This window comes from Solanum stenotomum, chromosome 7 (assembly GCF_019186545.1).
Source record: "Solanum stenotomum isolate F172 chromosome 7, ASM1918654v1, whole genome shotgun sequence".
Taxonomy (NCBI): domain Eukaryota; kingdom Viridiplantae; phylum Streptophyta; class Magnoliopsida; order Solanales; family Solanaceae; genus Solanum; species Solanum stenotomum.
Window position 1 is genome coordinate 57,462,159 of NC_064288.1, and position 21,375 is coordinate 57,483,533.

A 21,375-nucleotide genomic window follows, 5' to 3' on the forward strand; every position below is an offset into this window, starting at 1 on the left:
GGGGGGGGTGTTGGTTGCTGTTTTATCACAACTTCAGTCTATATGTGCAAGGGGAATTTTGCTCTCATTTATGAATGTTGGTTCCAAATTATCTACAATGCTGTCAAGTCACCACATTAATGATTTTAACAGAGCAGGCACATTCAAATTTACAAGTATCAAGCTTTAGTGTCAAACCAATTGAGGGAGTGATTTGAGAGTAAAATGGAATAGTTGATGGATAGTTTTTCTCCTTTATGGAATATAACTAGCTCATGACAATGTGAATTGCAATTATGATGGTAGCACTGTAAGGGAGTGTCTGTGATGGCTGAAACAGTTGAGTTAATCGTAGAGAGAGCAAGAGGTCAGGGGACCATTTGTGTTGTGTTATTATGTATGTGGCTTAGGTTTGAAAGAAGGGCGCTTTTGAGAAGTAAAGTTGACAGCTGTAGTGGTCGAATACTTGAGGTACATGTGAAGTGAACGTTAGTGTCTTGAGAAAATGTTATAGTACTGAGAATGTGAGAATAGCCATATGAGTAAAACTTGCATGCACATATTGCGAAAAGATGGAAAACTGACCAGCAAAGGAATTGCTGATGCTACGAGGAACCATATCTTTTTAGAGACTACTTTGCAGTCGAGACAAATCGAGGTGAGGAATAGTTGGGTTCAGGGTCTTTAAGAATTCATTTTTCCTATAACTAGAGTGTGTTATTTTGTGCATAGCATATCATTGTAAGAAAATTGTTTCTAGAGCTTAGTTAGGTATGTATCACTCTTTCCGCAGTGAACTTTAAGACCTAGCAGGATTATATTTAGAAGTTTTAGGAGGATGAAGAAATTCCCCATGTATTGGGGTAGACTGTACGACAGTGTTTTTCCTTTAAGGATAATTTTGTGACAAAAGTTCTTATGATAAGGTCTGAAGATCTATGGAAATTAACCTTTGCATTATGGGGATTGCAGAGCGAGTATATTTCCATCAGTAGAAGAGACTAATTATTTGGCTAATTTTGGATTTTCATTTGAGTCTTGGCATGTGTCTAAGGATTGTTTCTATATTGGTTTTGGGTTAGACCAAGTTCCATTTGAAGCTATTTATTTATTTACTTTAGTTCTTTTAATTTCTCATCTGTTGTGTACTCGCAATATATCCTTTCGAGAATATGAAAGTTTCTCCAGTGTTGTATCTAAAATAGATTCTTATATTCTTATTGCAAAGTCCTTGGTCCTTCTCCTTGACAAGACAAACTAAAACATGACAAGAAACACGACAGAAATGAAGGGACGTCTTCGGTAGGAAAATGTTGTAAAAAGTAGTGCATATTTGGAGAGTCCGAGCAACATAGATTTTTACTTTGGGTAATTATTTCATCGGATTAATTTAATTATGAAAGAGGTGATATTCTAATCCATCCTTTTCAGGTCTCCGTCTGTTTCCCGAATCCGATCGAAGATGTTGTATGCCACATCTAAGGACAGGTTCAGGAGGGAGCTGGAAGGCATACACTATGAGATTCAAGCTACTGACCCTACTGAAGTAGAACTTGAAGTGCTCAAAGAACGCGCTTACTGATTGATCAAACATCCTACTATGAACCAACCATTCATAATATTTCTGTGTAATCGCGTCTTACAAGGCTCGATCTACTTAACTCTATGGCATAAATAACTCGGCGCTTGGGTTGCTGATTACCAGACGACTCATGATAGTATATATATCATGTTTTCTGGTTATGAGCTCGCTCATTCTCATGATGCTTCCCAGTCGAGAAACGAGTATGGTGTTCTGTATGTGAATGGTTATCAAATTCTTCAGTATGTCTACGCAATGAATATTATGTGTTGTTAGTATCTGACCGATGATTGTTCTCTTGTTTTTCCTCTCATAACTGACATAAGTATCTTGTCAATCTGTTTGGGGATAGCTAAATAGATCTTTAGCTGAAACTACAGCGCGGTTTTTGGTCGCTATACAAACCATGTACTTCGAAGATTCACCATAAATTGACTAGTTTTACGCTTGTCCTATACTCATGTTATTAGATTGTTGTTAACATGAATTTTTAAATCTTGGTCTAAAAGGTATATATGTTGCGATAAAAATATAAGGAGGGCACTCGCACAACAATTATTAGACAATTATTGTAATAAAATCAACCGGCAAAAAATTTTGCTACATAAAGCAAAATATATTGGTAAGAGTATGTACGACATGTCTGGAAAATTATTGTGTAATGATGAACACAGTATTGTTTTCTCTAAATATAAAAAAGAAACTGCTAATTTGCTACTATTAGAGGATATGGCTTTAGTGAAAATATTATAAATTGAGGGGCTTAAATAATTAGCTTCCAAAAGAAAATTATGCTAGCATTTGACTTTCAATTTCCCATGTGTAAATAGCTCAATCTTATCTACTTGTTTATCTTAAAATCATAATTTTCTGTTATATATATTATTATATATAAGTCGAAGTTGATCATAATATGATTAGTGAGTAATTTATCGTATTGTAAAATATTAAAAATAACTTAAAAACATTGAATTATATTGGATTAATTTGGTATCGTAATAATATTATATTTTAAAAAATAAAAAATATTTTTTTTGATATCGTACCATTTCTATCTCTAGATTCTCCGGAACACGTCTGTCATTAAATTGGATGAAAAATATTTTCAATCATACACTTACGTACACATCACAACATTGCCATTTAGAATACTTATGTCATAGTACAATAATTATGTAAAAAAAAAAGTATATAGTAGAAAAGCAAAAGAATATTGACTTTTAAGTAAACTTATTTTTATCTGAATTTGACCACAAATTCTAACTAGATATAAACTAAATAAGCTTATAAAATACCAAATTTTAAACAAATTTGATTTTCTACAACTTTAAATTATTCCTTCAAACATGAAAGATGCAAAGTAGTACTCTCAAATATGTATTCTCATGTAGTATGCAAAAATGCATAGGAGTTTAAGGTATAATTTCTCATGAGCAACCATGAGAATATAACAAAAAGAACTCTTTAGATGCTATTATTATCTATACTTTTTAATTAAAAAAATGATCGTCTCGCATACAAAGCATCTCACGTTATTAGGATTTAAAGAATGTCACACTTCAAGAAATGTGAGGTACATAACCTATCCTAATAAGCAATAGCAACTGTTTTCACGGTTCAAGTTCGTTATATACATGTCACACAAAGACAACTTTAACATCGCTCCAAGACTTCCTCCTAAAAAGTATGCATGAATCTTGTTGCTAGATACTATAATTAGTATGAAATCAAATCCTAAAGTTTGTATGAGGTTGAATATTTTATTAAGCTATTAATCCTATGATATTTTATTTAATTTTTCATTTTGCTGTAATTGGTTTGGTGGTCCTGCAGATGACATTTTTTTAGGATTATTATTCTTCTAGAGAACTGCTGCCATTGGACTTTGTCTTTGAAGCCATTCCACTTGTCTAATCTTTTACTACTTACTATCTTTTTCCCTTTTTTGCATCTCAGCAGATTTTAATACTCCATGTGGGATGTTCCCTATTGTTGTTCTTGGATTTTGTCTTATCTGATCTATACTGTCTTGGTTAAACACAATCTTGGTACTAAATTTATTTTCTTGTGGAATTTTTGTTATGGGTGAGATTGATCTTTGATTTCTTGAGTATTAGTGGTGGTTTTCTTTACTTGGGGTTTTGGAAAAATATGATTTTTCAACAAGTTTGATGGTTTTCTTGGGAATATGATGAGAAATTGGAGTGAGTTTTGAGTAAAGATTGGATTTTTATGATGTTATGAGATTTGGAGTGAAGATATGTGTTGGGGTTTGAAATTTTTTGTGATGGCTTTACTTGGGTTTTGGCAAAATATGATTTTTAACTAAGTATGCTAGTTTTCTTGGGGATATGATGAAAAGTTGGACTGAATTTTGAGTAAAGATTGGATTTTTATGATATTATGAGATTTGGGGTGAGCTGAAGTGAAGATATTTGTTGGGGATTGTTTGGATTTGTCCAATTTTGTGGGAATCTTGGTTTCATGAGTATTAGTATTGGTTGGCTTTAGTTGGGGTTTGATAAAATAGGATTTTTAACTAAGTGTGCTAGTTTTCTTGGGAATATGATGAGAAGTTGGACTAAATTTTGAGCAAAGATTGGATTTTTATCATATTTTGAGATTTGGAGTGAAGAGCTGAAGTGAAGTATTTGTTGGGGATTGTTTGGTTTTGTCCAATTTTGTGGGATCTGTGAAAACTAACTAGTTGGAAATGGAGAGCAATTCCAAGACAATTGTGTGGTTTAGGAGGGATTTGAGAATTGAAGATAATCCAGCTTTAGCTGCTGCTGCTAGAAATGGAAGTGTTTTACCGGTGTTTATTTGGTGTCCGAAGGAAGAAGGGCAATTTTATCCTGGTAGAGTTTCAAGATGGTGGCTGAAGCAATCTCTGATTCACTTGAAACAGTCTTTGAAATCTCTTGGGGCTGAACTTGTGTTGATCAAAGCTCAGAGTACACTTTCTGCTCTCACGGAATGTGTCGATGCTGTTGGAGCAACAAAAGTTGTGTATAATCATCTATATGGTTAGTAGTAACTTTCCTTTGGCCTTTACAGTTAGAGTTACTGCTATATCTCTGGAGAAAGTGTCATGTTATTGCTAATATGTGTCGTGAGCTAATGTTATGGATCTAACTGTCCTAATAAACAAGCTCCGATTAGCTTTGTTTCTTGTTCTTGTTAGCGTGGTAGAATATACAACAACATACCTAGTGTAATCCTATAAGTGAGGTCTGGTAGCGTGATAGAATATGGAAGACTATAAATAGAGGGTTGATACACAGCATATATATATGTTCATACAAACATATACATATGTGTGTGTGTGTTTGTGTGAAATTTGAAGTATATATGGCTATAGATATTAGGTATTGATCTGATGTGTTCAATTTGCAAGCACTTGATTTCTGGTATCAATATTGATAGGTCTTATCTTAGCTATAACACGTGCTGCATCGTTTAGATTTAATAGAATTGTACAGAGTTCACTTGGTATTCAACCAAACAAACATAAGATCATTTGAAGTTTATTGCATAACTCGTTGAAGTTTTCAAAATCGAATTCCTAGAAGGCCAAATGGTACTTGAATATTTGAGTTCCATGTGCCCGGTATCTGATTCTGAGGAAGTACTTACATGATCAATTTTCTGTTTGATGTAGATCCTGTTTCACTTGTTCGTGACCACAATATCAAGCAAAAGTTGGGGGAACTTGGCATATCTATTCAGAGCTACAACGGGGACTTACTGAATGAACCATGGGAAGTTTACGATGATGATGGAAAAGTTTTTACAACTTTTGATGCATACTGGGAGAAGTCGTTAAGTATACAAAACGAATCTGGTTCCCACCTTCCTCCTTGGAGATTAACTCAAGCTGCAGGTATGTCTGAGAACCCGTAACCTCCTAGTCACATGACAACAACTTTACCAGTTACGCCAACGCTCCCCTTCTTGTTTTACATTAACTTGGTGAATATTGTCAATATGGATGTTTACAATTTATCAGATGTTTTATATTTTAAATGCACATAGTAAACCTGATAATTTTCATTTCCCTCATTGACAGGATCGGTTAAAATGTGTTCAATTGAGGAATTGGGACTGGAAAACGAATCGGAAAAATCTAGTAATGCATTACTAGGGAAAGGATGGACACCAGGTTGGAGCAATGCAGACAAGGCCTTAACCGAATTTGTAGAGAGCAATCTACTCGCGTACTCAAAGGATAGGCTGAGAGTCGGGGGAAACTCTACATCCCTTTTGTCTCCTTATCTTCACTTCGGAGAAGTAAGTGTGAGGAAAGTTTTCAACAGTGTGCGCTTGAAGCAGATACTTTGGACCAAAGAAGGGAACTCTGTTGGAAAAGACAGTGCTGCTATTTACCTTAGAGCTATTGGGCTTCGAGAGTATTCTCGCTATATCTGTTTTAATTTCCCATTTACTCATGAAAGATCGTTACTGAACAACCTGAGGTTTTTCCCTTGGAATGCTGATCAAGTCCATTTTAAGGCTTGGCGACAGGGACGGACTGGTTACCCATTAGTCGATGCAGGAATGAGGGAGCTTTGGGCAACGGGATGGGTTCATAATAAAATAAGAGTGATTGTGTCAAGTTTCTTTGTCAAGTTTTTACTTCTGCCATGGCAATGGGGAATGAAGTACTTTTGGGATACACTATTGGACGCGGATTTAGAAAGTGATATTATTGGTTGGCAATACATCTCTGGTAGCTTGCCAGATGGTCATGAACTTGAGCGCCTCGATAACCCAGAGGTATGTCATGTTGTTGATGTAAATGTCATAGTAGATGATGTTTCTTGGCATGGCTTTGTTTTTTCTATTATTTTTATGGCACAGCCACAATAGAAGTTACGAGTTCAGCAGAATCCAGTAGCTTTGACTAAACTCTATGTTCATTAACTTAAAATTCTGGATCCGCCTCTATCAAGAGACTGCATAATCATGCCAAACTCAAGAAAACATTCTACTAGATGTTTTCGAATCTATTTATGAAGGCCTTTTATCGATATTGAGAAAAAAAACTCTCTTTTTATACCTAGCATAAAGCATAGTGTATTCTCGGGGCATTTAGTTGATGAGTTGAGAGCTTATTTAGTTTCATCAACTCTTCATGCAGGTTCAAGGATTCAATTATGATCCGGAGGGTGAATATGCGAGGCATTGGCTACCTGAGCTAGCAAGAATGCCAGCTGAGTGGATCCATCATCCTTGGGATGCACCACCTAATGTGCTCAAAGCTGCAGGGGTGGAACTCGGAATGAATTATCCGAACCCCATAATTGATGTAGATGTTGCGAGGGATCGTTTAATGCAAGCTGTATTCATTATGAGAGAAAAAGAAGCAGCTGTGAATGCCTCAGATGCAAGTGGAACCATTGAAGTTGTGTTTGATAACTCAGAAAATGTTGGAGATTCAGCCAATATCCCTAAGGACGACGTTGTAAAGGGAAAGGTGCCTTGCCCGAGCAGTTCATCTTATGATCAAAGGGTGCCATCAATGCAAAATGTATGCACATATAAAAAGAGACCAAAGCCCGAAGAGGATACAAAGAAACTCAACGATAACAGGCTTAGCTACAAGAATGAAAGGATCAAAATGTCAAACGTGGACGGTGACTTGTGCTCTACTGCAGAATCCTCTTCTATGAAAAAACAGATGACCATCAGCAGAAACTCATTCTCTGTACCTCGAACAATTACCATGTCTCACGACAGAAAATCCTTTGATGACGAAGCATCATCACATGTGAAGCTACAAAAGGAAGAAGAGATTGACACAGAAATCAATTCGTGCAAAAATGGTAAGACACAAACACCTTAAGATTGAGTTTTTGTTTGTCTATTTAATTGTTCCATTCAAAACAGGAGAGCTTAGCTTCACTTCAATCTTTCGTCTCGTCTCTGTTCTAGTTTCAATCATCATGACCGGACCCTGTGTTCTTTGACATTTGCAGAAGCTACAACGCGATGATTCCCTCACCATCTCCAAACATCTGCCTCTTTCGAAAATGTTCAATAGGAGACAGATAGTTGAATTAACATATGCAGTGGAATGACGATATTCTGTTGAACATTTCTTCGTGTAGATATAACTACCTCTTAATCGTAGCAAGGTTGTAGTTTGTTTGACATAGTACGTGATAGAACTCATCGTGAAGCAGCTCAGATTCATGGTTTAATCTCTGCTTTGTTTAGTATATAAACCATGCATATGTAATCTTGAATATGGAATTTCTCTAGTATTTTCATAGTAATAAATGATGAAAAGAGGTCACCTAGTTTTGAGAAAATGATAACACATTCTACTTTGGGTATGAAGAGCTTGTGTATTCTTATAACTAGCTAATCTACCCGCGCTTGGAGCAATTGGTTATTAAAAATAATCCTTTAATTATATACGAATATATAATAAAAATAACTTCTAAGTGTGAAAACTATCTTGGGAAATTGGCACTACTAGGAATAAGGGTTTCTCCTACCATGAATCAGTAGGAAATTTGTATTATAGAATGCAATTGTTCCACTAATTTTCCAGCGAATCAGTTCACTGAGAAAATATATAGTGGGAAACACATTCTTACTGAAATAGCGAGAGACTTTCTAATTTTATTTTTATATGAAAACATTACTATCTTTTTAATTTTTTCATCAACTTGTCAAAATATATATATGAAAATAGCCACAAAATATTTACCAGCGGGAAAATTCACGTTCAACTATAATTTCAACTTTTTTGTTTTAACTTTAACTCAGATAGTTTTTTAACTTTTCAAATTTCAACAAACTCATGTCGAGAAAATGGTCTAACCNCCCCCCCTCCCCCCCCAATCTATATCTGAAATCTCAACTACATACTCTAACTTCAAGGGTGTCCTATTACCCCCTGAACATTTTAAAAGTGAAATATATACCCCCTTAAAATTTATGTTAAATAGTGAGATACACTCGCCTGCCACATCATTTTTTAGTAAAAAAGTTATTAATTTTTGTCTTTATTTTATATTTTCCTTTCTCTTTTTTTCTTTTATTTTTAATCCTCTTTTGACTTTTCTTTGACACGAACTTTTTCTCCATTGATATGAAACCTAGAAGCACAATTCCTTCTTCTTTCTTTCTTTCTTCTTCTTTATATGCTTTATTTATTTTTTATTTTATTTTCTTTTCATAATTTTAGTGAATTTTCATTCAAGTAATAATGATAATATCGTTGAATCGAATTTGATTCTGCCAACCGAAGAATTAGATGGCAGCATTGATAAGTTCGTGTGGTCAAGTAGTTTCCGAAAAGTACGTCACATATTGGAGTTGGATATGATGGCAAATTTAAAGTGAATTTGTGATTTGAAGTATAAAAAATTGTTTTTGCTATTTTTAATTTCGTTATCATGGTCACTGTCTACGAAAAGTATTTTTTAGCATTTTAGAAATTAATTTATCCGTCTCACTTTTAAATATTTCTTAATTTGCTATTACTCAAAATTCAATAACAACACGTACTATGATAGATATGGAAAAAAAAGAGGTGAAAATAGCGGTATGGCAAGGATAAACTTAGTAAGTGAGAATGAAAAATTGAAGTTTATGATTAAAAGGAGAGTTGATTTCTTCTGGAAAAAAGAGAGGAGAAAGATATGATTAGTGATAACTGAATAATGAAATAAGTTTATGGCATTTTTCAAAGAAGTTTTGAAGAGAAAAAGAAAGAAGACAAAAAAAATTAAAAAGAAAAGATAAATAGAAGTAAAAGATAACATAATTTTTTTAAAAAATAAAAATTAGAAACTTAATATGAAAAAGGAAAATTACTTGCAAACTTTAAGTTTTAATTAAAAAAAAGTGTCTCTCACTCTCTTTGAGAAAGTGAATACACTTTCTTTGCCACCTCAGCATATAAGGTGACAATAATTCTATTTTAAAATAATTCAAGGGGGTAATAGGATTATCGTAAAATATAGGTGTGTAGTTGGGAATCTGACTATAGGTTGGGGAGACTTTTGGCCATTTTCTCAACTCATGTCCATGCCTAAAGGGTTTCTAAATCAAGCAAAGGTAAGTCTATTCTCAAAATTTAATTTAATATTCATTTCTTTCCAAAATACTTGTTACAATTTTGTTTTCAAGAGTCATATTATATGAATTTTGATTGATATTTCAAGAAATATTTTTTCATCATATTGAAAAGATAAAAAGTGTAACTTATAGTATTTTTTATATAGACATTAAATATCTAAATTTTAATTTTAAAATATTGAATTAATCTAATCTAATTTGATTTTAAAAATTAGTCAAATTAATTCTGAAAAAGAAAATGTGACAACTATTTTAGACCCCAAATATAGTTCTTAATATGGACTTGTTTCTCCAAATATTTTTTGTTTCTTTATTTAGGAAAAAAAAACTGTTGTTTTATGCATAAAAGCATGATTTCATTGTTTGATGTTAATACCTAAGACATTAGAAATAAATTGCTGGACAAAACTCCGTTGATTATGTTTAATCGCCCTTAGATTTTATTTTATTTTTCTATAATTATAATGTACAAATTAGCTTGCATGCAATTTGGATCCGACCCATTTCATTTTTTACCTTGAAAAGAATTTATATATTTGTAAACTACCTAAAATGTACTATTAAGTCACAATAATTGATAATTTAAAATGTTTAAAAGATTTATGAAAAAATTATGGTAAAATATAAACTTGTTTGAATCTCAAAATTCGAAAAATGTCACATAAAATGGAATGGAGGGAGTATAAGTTTATGACAAACATAATTTTGTTTCTTAGTGATTCAAAAAAGGGATTTGGAGCAATACTTTCAATTTGTGATTGTACTGTACTTTGTTTATTACTTACAATTACTTCCTTTATCTTGATATAATTATCATGTATTTCGCTTTTTAAAAGTTTAATTTGATTTTTTTTCTCAAGAGCGTTAAAAATAAAACATCGTCCTATTTTAATGCTATTGTTCGTGAATTAGTTATTCTCTCTTCACTTTTACTTGTTGTGGCCTTTACACACTAGTTAAGAAATAATGATTAATACTCTTCCCATCCCTATTTACTGGTCAAATTTTGACTTGACATATTTATTAAGAAAATAGTAATTCGTATAATGAATTTACCATTTTATCTCTATTAATCAATAGGTCCCAAATATATTTATTCAATACATTTTCTAAATACATTAACTCAATATTAATAAATTAAAGGTATAATATGAAAAACTAAACTGTCCTTTATTGATTTGTTAAAAATAACAAGTAAAAACAAGAAATCAAATTATGAAATATTTGCTAGTTTATGTGTACAAGTAATAATGTTAAGGGAAAAAAATAGAAAAATAATAATTGGACGTTCGAAAATATAAAAAAGAAAACCAGATGTCTAATTTTGATTGGTGGAAAGAGATTCCAAAGAATATTCGACTCTCAGTACTGGTACTATATAAGTCCATCAGAAAGAGAAATTTGAGTGTTCACGGAAACGATGAAAACAGAAAACGTTATGAGCGAGGAACTGAAGCGAGAATATCGTGTGTGTGAGGAAATAGGGAGAGGACGATTCGGCGTCGTTTTCAAGTGTTACTCGCCGGTAACCGGCGAGACTTTCGCCGTGAAATCTATCAACAAGCTTCTCATCGCCGATGACTCAATCGATCGTCAATGTCTTTACAACGAAGCTAAAATCATGCATTTGGTTTCCCCTAATCCTCACATCGTTCGTATCGTCGATGTCTGTGAAGACGATACGTACCTCGATATCGTTCTCGAGCTCTGCAACTCCTCAGATCTCTTCCATCGACTCTCTACTCAACGAGTTTTTTCTGAGTCTGATGCCATTGCCGTTATGGTACTCTTTCAGTCCATTGCACAAATTAGGGGAAAACGATCTGTGAATTTTAGTGCACTTGTGTTTTTGTAGATTCAAATTAAATGATTTTGACTGAAATTTCTAAAATGTAGTACTACTTTCATCGAAAGTTTGTCAAATTGATGATTAAATAAGTGAGAGTAGTAAATGAGGTGTGATAAAGGGAGGAACAGGATTGATGTATATAAGATAGGGTTTTCTATTGTTTGTTGTCTTCAGCATTGATAATTTTTGGATCAACTGTTTTTCTAGGTTCCATTGATGGAGGCAATAGCGCATTGTCACCGGCTCGGCGTAGCGCACCGGGATATCAAGCCGGATAATATTCTGTTTAACGACTGGAACGATCTGAAATTGGCTGATTTTGGCTCGGCTCAGTGTTTCTGCGAAGGCGAGCTGATGAGCGGAGTGGTAGGGACGCCGTATTACGTGGCGCCGGAGGTTTTAGCTGGAAGAGATTACAATGAGAAGGTAGATATTTGGAGTGCTGGTGTCATTCTGTATATAATGTTGGCCGGAATCCCGCCATTTTGCGGTGACTCTACGGAGGAGATTTTTGAGGCTGTTCTCAGAGCGAACCTTATGTTTCCGACGAGGATTTTCCGATCTGTGTCGCCGGCGGCGAAGGATTTGCTACGGAGAATGCTATGTAAAGATATTTCTAGAAGATTCTCAGCTGAACAAGTCCTTCGTAAGTATCACCACTCTATCATTCTTCTAGCCTCGATTTTTTCCTAGATTACAACATTCATATATTTGACCAAATCTTTTAATCACAAATTTAAAATAATTAAATTAAGGCATACCTATATACTTAATAAAATAATTATTCCCTTAATCTAGGATCAAATAATTCAAATTGAAGTCTAGTTTGGACTAGAATTCTTTTAGGATTTAGGATTCTACCTTTGTGCATTCAACAAAGGAATTGAATTTTTTTAAAAAAAAGAGGAGAGGAAAATGAGATTTCTTTGCCTCTACGATTTGAATAGAAGAAAATGACATTTTTAATTTTCTTAGATAAAAAAACGAAGTACTCTACATATCATTCTTAATCCATTAAAAATTTGAGCATAATTTGGGCTACGAGTCATTGACCTACCTAAATTTAGGTGTGTTGGGCAGATCATATTTTTATGGATTAATTTTATCTTTAGTATATAAAACTTTTAAAATGTGTGATCACTATAAAAACTTTTGTTTTTGAAATGGTCTAAAAAAATTTGTGGTTCAAATTTCAATGCATATAATTTGAAAATTTTTAAATATTAATTTAGTTATTTTCTTGGTTAATAAGATGATATATAATAATACACAGGGCATCCATGGATCACTAGCAATGATGGGACGAAAGAAGATGGTGTCGTAGCTTGAGAATTTCGACCCCTTATTTGGACCTCTAATCCAACATTATCAATAGATGTGCAGATAACTCATACTTCTTAGTAGTGAGAATGAAGTATAATGGCTTTTTTTTCCCCGATTTTCCACCCAGTGTTCAGTGCCTGCATTGGAGTTCTGACTAAATGCAGGACCCATTTGGGGTGACGCACCCAACATGATTTTCTCCATTTCCAGAACTCGAATCCAAGACATTTGGTTAGGGTGGAACAGTATCACCCACTGCACCACATGCCATGTTGGTAGTATTAATGTGTTAAAGTAGTATTACTCAATTAAGAGAGTTGTCTTACATATCTTCTACCAAAATATATGTGAAATTGTGAATCATCAAACTAGTGTTTCCTTTTGTTATATTTTGATCTAACTTTTCATACAGAGATCGTGAGCACTAAAAAAAGATCATCATGCATGAATTAGTTCTCTTTTACTACCAACCACAATAAGTTAGACAGTTTTTTCAACTGTATTATTAACTGAGATAAAGACACACACATGATTTTCTACAACTCTATTAAGTTTATTGGTCTTAGTCTTACTTTAGTTGAATCTAATTTCAAGTAGCTTTAAGATTAGGTTGCTATATCTATATTTCATGGACAAAACACAAATTATTTTAATTGGTATTTATGAAGAGAAACTATAATGAAAAAAAGCTTCATGCAGACCACCTGTTATTTCGTAGAGACGATTCTCGATGCAATTACAAATACTTGAAAAAAAAAATCTATTATTTTGGACATTTGGAGGAGCTATTATAGTAGCATACACAAATAGATTTGTTTTGTTCTACATCATGACACTCTGAATTAAGATAGAATGCCCCATAATCTGAGACACAATTTGTTTGGCAAATTGTAAGTTCTTGAGAACAAGAGAAGCATTTGATTGTGATGAACATACTAATTGAGCATTAGTTGTAGATAGAACTTGAATCATCACAAACATGGCTGCAAAATCAAGTAATAGAATTAGTGTTTTTATGAAATAATATTCTTATAACACTCGTAGATTAGATAACAACGATGTTTGAGTCAGCTTATATATATAAAGACATCCAAATAGACTCAATTTACTAATTGTAATGAAGGAAGTTCAGGATAAAAATAACTTGCTTCTTTTTTTCGTGTAGACAAGAGGGATGTTTTCAATGTAATGGGAAAGGATTTTAAAATTAGATTTGGTTCACAAGTTTGAATGGCTGGCATCGTCACTATGAATCACATTCTTCTAAATCGTCTAATTTGAATTGCTAGCATCGTCACTATGAATCACATTCGTCTATAATTTATATTCCAATACATTGACCACTAGACGACTTTTTTTTTTAAGAAAAGAGATTTGGATATTCGTTTCGAGTGTGTCTTCTTCTTTTCTTACTTTTTAAAAATACATATATATAACAAAAATGAAAAGACATATTCGAGTTGAAAAGTAAAGCATATAGATGATATATACATACCACAAATATAAGCAATGAAAAAATTGAAGCTAGGGAGAGACACACCAAAGTTCTCCATTGCAGAAATTAAGTGAATAAAATAATCATTTCACTTATCTTTTATACTAGAACTACAATTAAGAGATTGTAAAAATAAGATATAATGCATCCTAATATAGAAATTTCTTGATGAAGCCAAATTTAGAAATGCCATAATTATTTTGACAAATGTAGTATTAAAAGGAGGATTTCCTTGCAAAAATAATATGGAAAACTATTAATTGTACAAATTCAACCTTATACTATATGTTATAATGTAAAAGTTTATTTTTTTATATATAAAAAAAAAATTAATTTTTCAAAAAAGAGTGTAATTATCTTTGAATAATACTATGTGTTTTTCAATAATTGTACAACATTGAATCAGTAGTATCAAATGAATAATTGGTTTTGTGAGCTTTCGATGTGTTATTTTTTGTTGGGTCATCTAATTAGTTATAACCAATCTATGTACGTTCCCCAAAGTTTATTTGACTTACCCCTAATTTATAATATTTTCTAGCTTCAATTTATGTGATGTAGTTTGACTTGATATGAAATTTAAGAAAGAAAGACTGATCTGAAATATAAGCAATAGTAGATGTTTGTGTGACTATAAATCATTTTTTTTAAAAAGAGTATAAATTATTTTTATTAAGGGTAAAAGGGTAAAATCATTAATATTGACTAATATTAGTCAAAATAATCATGAATTATCCAAATCTGATATCTTCAGATAAACTCCTATAATGATGAATTATTTATATTATTTTCTTACATTCTCTTAAGTTATAGCTATGTATAAAAAAGATAAAGTTAGATGAATACTTTATTAAAACAAAAATTGCTTCAATGGAGAACTTAGGTATATTTTCCTACCGTTTCAAAATTTTTCATTGCTTATATTTGTGGTATGTTTTAGCTATATGCTTTTTTGGCTTTTCAACACACGTTAGAGTCTATTGAAAACAATTTCTCTACTGCTAAGGTAGGCCGTAAGGTACGTGACTCTCCCGTACACCACTTTGTACGTAAGACTACATACACTGGATATGTTATTATTGTTACATACGTACGTCTTTTTTATAACACAAGTTTTATTATAACTTTGATTTTGTAGTTATGTTCGTGATGACTCAGGTTCTCTCTACAAGTACTAATGCAAAGATTTGTATGTCAATCACCGACTAATGTTTCTCTTCCTTGTACTGAAGAAGAACCAATTTGCCAATACAATTGTGAAGCAAAGTATGAGGGATTTTATATTACTTCACAATGTCTTATAGTAAAAGGCAATGCAAAAATATCAATTTGTGTGTGCTTCTATGATAATGACAACCCATATCCAAATTGAAACTATTTGTAATTTCACTTATTATGTTTCAAAGTATGTTCTTATTTATAGAAATAGATTTCTGATAAATGTGCATATGATTTATGCTAGTGTTTTTTGAGTTGAACTCTCCAATTTGGTCTATAATATAGGTATCAGAGTCGGTCGATCCACGTATAGGGCCACGACTTGGAGTGATGGGATCCAAGAAGGGTGCAAGCCCGCGACCAATGAGGTCAATAGAAATGTTTTATACATAGCTTTATAAGCTAAATGGTCTCTCCCACCTATTAGACTCTCTTATTTGATTTATAACATTGGTATCAGAGTCGACCAATCCACATATAGGACTGCAACTAAGAGAAGTGGGTTGAACCCAAGATGGTTGCCTGACAGAGGCGTATCTAGGATTTCGGCTAGATGGGTGCACGATTATGAAGAAATGTATCTTAAATATAAATTTGATCATTTGACTTTTAGGTTCTAAATATGAACCATTAAATTTTAAAAACTATAGATCCAAAATATATAATACAATTAGTTTTAACTTTTAATATACACATTTGATTTAATTAGATCAAAAATTTACAGTGCTAAATTTTTTAGGAATTTTCAATGTAAGACACTTGAAAATTTTGAAAGATTAAAGGCAAAAATACAAAAGAAAAATTAGTTGAAAAGTCAAAAGTGTCACCGATAACCACTTGGAGTGGTGTTACTCAAAAAGACAAGATAGATATAAGATTTAAATTTCTATCCTCACTTAGAGAGGTGCACCTAATCATCATCGTATTATTATATGATACTTTGAACATGAGTTCACACATCTATATTTAAATATTTTTTAAAAATATAACACTACTATATATGATCTAGAGAGGGGAGCATGGGTTCACGTGAACCTACAGTACCCCCTCTAGATACGCCTCTGTGTTGCCAGTCAGAGGCGGACCCACGTGTTCTCTTGAGAGTGCACGTGCACCCGTTAACTTTGAAAAATTATGAATGCACTGGTTTAAATGTTGCAAAAGGAATGACTAGTTTCGCACTTGCGACTAATGGTGCAAAGTGAAGTACAAACCACCACTCCACAAAGCAAACTTTATCGAGTAAAGTTATTTAATTCATATTTATAAATTAGTACATTAATAATGCTGACATGCTATTAGGCAGGCCAAGCAAGCAACAAGGGACATGTGGTAAGTTTAGTTGCCTTCTCTTAAAATTCTAATCATGTTGATGTAAAAAGTCTTTGTAGGTTTTATCCAAGACAATAAACTTGGTACGTTTTTCCAAAGGTATATATTATATTATATTATATTATATTATAAGTGGGAAGCCTCTATGTTAAAAGTTGAATTACAAAAATATCCTTATAATATCATAATATTTATGGACAAAAATGTAAATATACATTAAATATAAATAAAAACTATTGTATTTTCTATGAAACACTATTATTACATATTTATGAACAAAAATATAAATACACATTAATTATAATAAATATCATAATATATTTATAATAATAATATTAATATTCTAAAAATGGAGTACTCACAATCTATGACATGAATTAATATAGATACAATGAATATATGTACAATTGGATGATATCCTATTAAATGACAAAAGGAAATCAAAAGTTTTGCAACAGTTAAAATGACCTTTAAGTGTACCTCAATTACTCCTACCGTGGAAAGGTATAAAATTTTTCAGATGAATTATATTCATAACATTATATTAAATGCTAAGTAATTGCTTCAATAAATACTTACTATGGAAGCTTGCAATCGTTGGACTTTTGATTTTCTTCTGTTATAATTAGCACAAACTAATGATGAATTATATACTTGGTAAATTAATTAAATGTATCTTATATATATATTAAAAGTGGGAACAAAAAAAAAGTTACAAGCTGAAATACCAAAATAATCGTATAAAGTTGAGTTACTATAATAATATCATTATTAATTATTAATTATTTTACTAAAAATGGATGCAAAAAAAGTTAAAGTTGAATACCAAAATAACCCTATAAAGTTGAGTTATTATTTGACTTTGTGTGTTTGTGTAGTTTAAAATTGTATGGAATACACGTGCAAAGCACGTGTCCAAGGACTAGTATATATATATATATATATATAATAAAGTCTTGAGTCTAATTTAAAAAGAATCTCTTTCTCTCTTTATTTTCTTGTTTTTTTCTCTTCAATTTTTACTAAGAAGACAAATTATATATATATATATATAAAATAAAGTCTTGAGTCTAATTTAAAAAGAATCTCTTTCTCTCTTTATTTTCTTGTTTTTTTCTCTTCAATTTTACTAAGAAGACAAATTATGGTATTTAAATTGTCAATGACTGAAACAAAAGGCAACCTTTCTTTTGTTTTTGTGTAGGGGAACTTGAAATCAATCTTTTTCAAGTTGCGCTTTGAAGGATGACTTTTTTTTTTTATTCATTTAAAGTCAATAAAATATATTTTTAAAAATTATAAGATATTGACGATGGTAATTGTGGGATCCGATTGATGGGGGTGATTGGTGGTAGTGTTGACTTATGATAGTTACGTTGTTGTAGATAGTGGTCAGATGACGGATAGTAATGATTAATGAGTTGGTGGAGATGGTTAATATTATGAATTTGTGATGCATGTGAAATCAATCATGGATATTACATCATGATCGGTTTGTCCTTATTAAACCCTTTTGTGCTACGGTTCTTTCTAACCATGCGTGAACTCAAAATACTTAGGTAGAATTACATACTCTTTAATGATTACCTTGCATTATCATTTCTTATCGCGACATACACTTAGAGAATGAAATCCATAAAAGATTACCACCATAGACTGCAATAAGCTACGAACTTTTCAAAAAAATATAAGGATTAATTTTACTATACTGAATGTTTTATTATAACATAAAGAAAATCAGAAGCTCCTGCATCAAAGATTAGCAGAATTACACAAGAAAAAAAAAACCACAAAGCAAAAAAGAATAGATGATTATTTCATCATAACATACAAAAACAAGAACATAAAGCTTACTAAAAAGCCTCAAAACTCTTGCTATATCGATCTCATGATGTTAAAAGGGCGCATTTATGTATTAAACTGGAATCGTTTGTGCATTTTCCCCCTTAGTTATTTCTTCTTCTCCTTCATTTTCCTTTGACATTTCTTCCAATGATTTTCCTTTTGATTCTGGCACTAATAATGTGAACAACATTCCAAGAAAATTCACACAACCTAACACAATAAGTGCATTTTTCACACCAATTCCAGTTGGATAACCCGCGTCGACTTTAGATGGATCAGTAGATTGAGCAGCATACAGAAAACCAAATGCACCAACAATTGCACCAGCTTTCCCAGCTGCAGCTGATATCCCGTGGCACGTTGATCTCAACCTAGCTGGAAAAATCTCCGCGGGTACAACAAAAGTTGTGGCATTTGGACCAAAATTCGCGAAGAAAAAGGTAAGTGAGTACATGATAACAAAACCAAATCTGTTTTCCTTTTTAGTCCAATGATTATATGGTATGGCTAACGCGAACATAAACACTGTCATGAAGAAAAACCCCATCAATTGAATTGCAAATCGACCCATTCTATCGATGAATGCAACAGTAAACCAGTAACCAGGTACAGTACTACAAAGAGCAATAAGAGTTTGTGCCTTTGCAATTTTGAATACCTCATCCAATGCGTTCATCGTCTCTGGATGAGGTATCCATCCAATTTTACTAAATATATCCTTCTGAAATAGATTCTGACTATAAAAAGCGATATCTAGTAAAAACCATGTACTAGTTGTTCCAAGCAAATGCAGCCCATGACGATGAAGAAACTCCTTACTAAACAACCCGAAATTATTCCCCTGTATCTCAACAATCTTCTCAATCTTATCATCCTCTGCTTCAATTTCAACATTCAACACTTTAGACATATCTGAAGCAGCCTTCGTAGCATTCTTAGCTACTAAAGCTGTGTAACGCGCTGTCTCAGGCATCTTCATACGCCAATAATAAGTAAGCAAAGCCGGTATAGCACCAAACATGAGTATTATTCTCCATACAATATCAGCCTCTTGAGGGGTTGAGCCTTCATTATTAACAGAATAAATTGGAGCAGGGTACGCGTTTTTAAATGCACCACTAACAACAAGTGCAACAATCCCTCCTGCCAAAATCCCAAATCCTTGCATCGCGAATACTGCAGCTATAAAAGCTCCACGAGTCTTCTTATTAGCGTATTCAGACATGATCGTTGCTGATAAAGGGTAATCACCACCAATACCAAAACCAAGCCAAAATCGAAAAAAACATAATGTAGCAATCACACCATTAGGGGTCTTACCAAAAGAAAGACCCGATCCAATCGAGCAAATAACCATGATCATGAGAGTCATTCCATAAACTCTTTTCCTTCCCATCTTATCACCTAGCCATCCGAAAAACAGCTGGCCCGATAGTGTCCCAACAAACGCGACTCCATTGACTGCAGCTGAGATACCAGGAGGGAGAATTCCTGGCTTAGGTGCACCTTCATGATGATAGTAAATTCGACCAAGCAATTTAGTCACAAGTGAAATGCAGAAAAGGTCATAAGCATCAGTGAAAAATCCCATTCCTGCTATAACAATTGCTGTAAAATGGTACAATTGTGTTTTAGCAACATCAAGAGCACTTAGTACTTGTAATTGATCTTTAGCCATAGCTAATAGCTATAGTTATTACTAGTAATATTTCTCAAACTACTATAGTTTTTATGCTAAGATATATAATGTAGAGAAGGGGTTATTAATAGAATTGATTTGAAAGAATAAGACAAGGACAAGATTACAACAAGTTCAATTTTTAGAAATCCTTAATATTATCAACATATATATATCCTCCCTCATCCTAATTTATGTTACGTTGTTTGACTGCGCGTGAAGTTCAATAATGAAATTGAAAGTTGTGCTCTAAAACATGTCATAAATATTTTTATGGAACATATTAAACTGAAAAGAATGATTGACAAAACAAGTCGAGAGGAACAAAATTACAACAACGAACCAGTGTAATTTTACAAGGGGGTCTAGGGAGGGTAAAACGTATATCCTTATTTTTGTTGGGATAGAGGGGTTGTTTCTGATAGACTCGAGGACAAGATTACAACAAGTTCAATTTACTCGTATCTTTGTGGGGTAGAGAAGTTATTTCCGATAGACTTGGAGACAAGATTACAATAAGTTCAATTTTGGAATTTTTTTAATATTAACTATGTATATATAGTATGAAAGGTTTATGGTGTCATAGAAAGGGGTATATTCGGCCGACTTTGCATATATTAGAACAAGAAGGATAGTTGTTAGATAATTCCAATAGAATGCAACTAAGTTTTCTAAGTTTTTTTTTTCTTGTTTAAACTTATAAACATCTTGAGAAACAGCCTGTTCCTACTGTCACAAATTACTAATGCATGTCCAAATGTAATATTTGGCGGCATAACACAAACATAAACATGTTTTTTAATTTGGGTTCAACTGATATTTATATCCTCTCATTTTGATCAGAATGCATAAGTATGTACTAAAACTCATATAAAATTGAACAAGTAGACATATATGTCTTACATGATTTGCGTGAGATGTACTCAAACTGATTTGTATTATGTCATGTAGGACGTGTGTGTTTACTTGTCCAAATTTAT

The 21,375-nt window shown here is 32.6% G+C and overlaps 5 protein-coding genes across 7 annotated transcripts in view; 4 read left to right on the top strand and 1 right to left on the bottom strand.

Moving 5' to 3' along the window:
• Positions 1 to 1,839, top strand: part of LOC125871551 (actin-depolymerizing factor-like) — a 3,494-nt gene extending 1,655 nt beyond the window's left edge. The window contains exon 3 of the mRNA XM_049552177.1: positions 1,411 to 1,839. Coding sequence (XP_049408134.1) covers positions 1,411 to 1,561 — 151 coding nt within the window. The 3' untranslated portion in view covers positions 1,562 to 1,839. The remainder of the gene's footprint in view (positions 1 to 1,410) is intronic.
• Positions 1 to 7,875, top strand: part of LOC125871526 (cryptochrome-1) — a 258,924-nt gene extending 251,049 nt beyond the window's left edge. The window contains exons 2-7 of one of the 2 annotated variants that reach the window (XM_049552138.1): positions 3,984 to 3,993; positions 4,210 to 4,587; positions 5,223 to 5,444; positions 5,631 to 6,337; positions 6,702 to 7,386; positions 7,540 to 7,875. In XM_049552138.1, the coding sequence (XP_049408095.1) occupies positions 4,275 to 4,587; positions 5,223 to 5,444; positions 5,631 to 6,337; positions 6,702 to 7,386; positions 7,540 to 7,556 (1,944 nt within the window). In that variant the 5' untranslated portion in view covers positions 3,984 to 3,993; positions 4,210 to 4,274 and the 3' untranslated portion in view covers positions 7,557 to 7,875. Of the gene's footprint in view, positions 1 to 3,344; positions 4,588 to 5,222; positions 5,445 to 5,630; positions 6,338 to 6,701; positions 7,387 to 7,539 lie in introns of those variants that run through there. The other variant, XM_049552137.1, reaches the window with a different exon arrangement.
• Positions 1 to 21,375, top strand: part of LOC125871545 (germin-like protein subfamily 1 member 7) — a 171,061-nt gene that overhangs the window by 108,929 nt on the left and 40,757 nt on the right. The window lies entirely within an intron of this gene.
• LOC125871540 (phosphoenolpyruvate carboxylase kinase 1-like) lies at positions 11,068 to 13,161 on the top strand. Its single transcript, XM_049552163.1, has 3 exons — positions 11,068 to 11,438; positions 11,712 to 12,150; positions 12,778 to 13,161. The coding sequence occupies exons 1-3, from the start codon at positions 11,076 to 11,078 to the stop codon at positions 12,831 to 12,833; spliced, it is 858 nt and encodes a 285-aa protein (XP_049408120.1). The 5' UTR covers positions 11,068 to 11,075; the 3' UTR covers positions 12,834 to 13,161.
• Positions 18,569 to 20,444, bottom strand: LOC125871530 (low affinity inorganic phosphate transporter 3). The gene has a single exon (XM_049552143.1). The coding sequence runs from the start codon at positions 20,393 to 20,395 to the stop codon at positions 18,788 to 18,790; it is 1,608 nt and encodes a 535-aa protein (XP_049408100.1). The 5' UTR covers positions 20,396 to 20,444; the 3' UTR covers positions 18,569 to 18,787.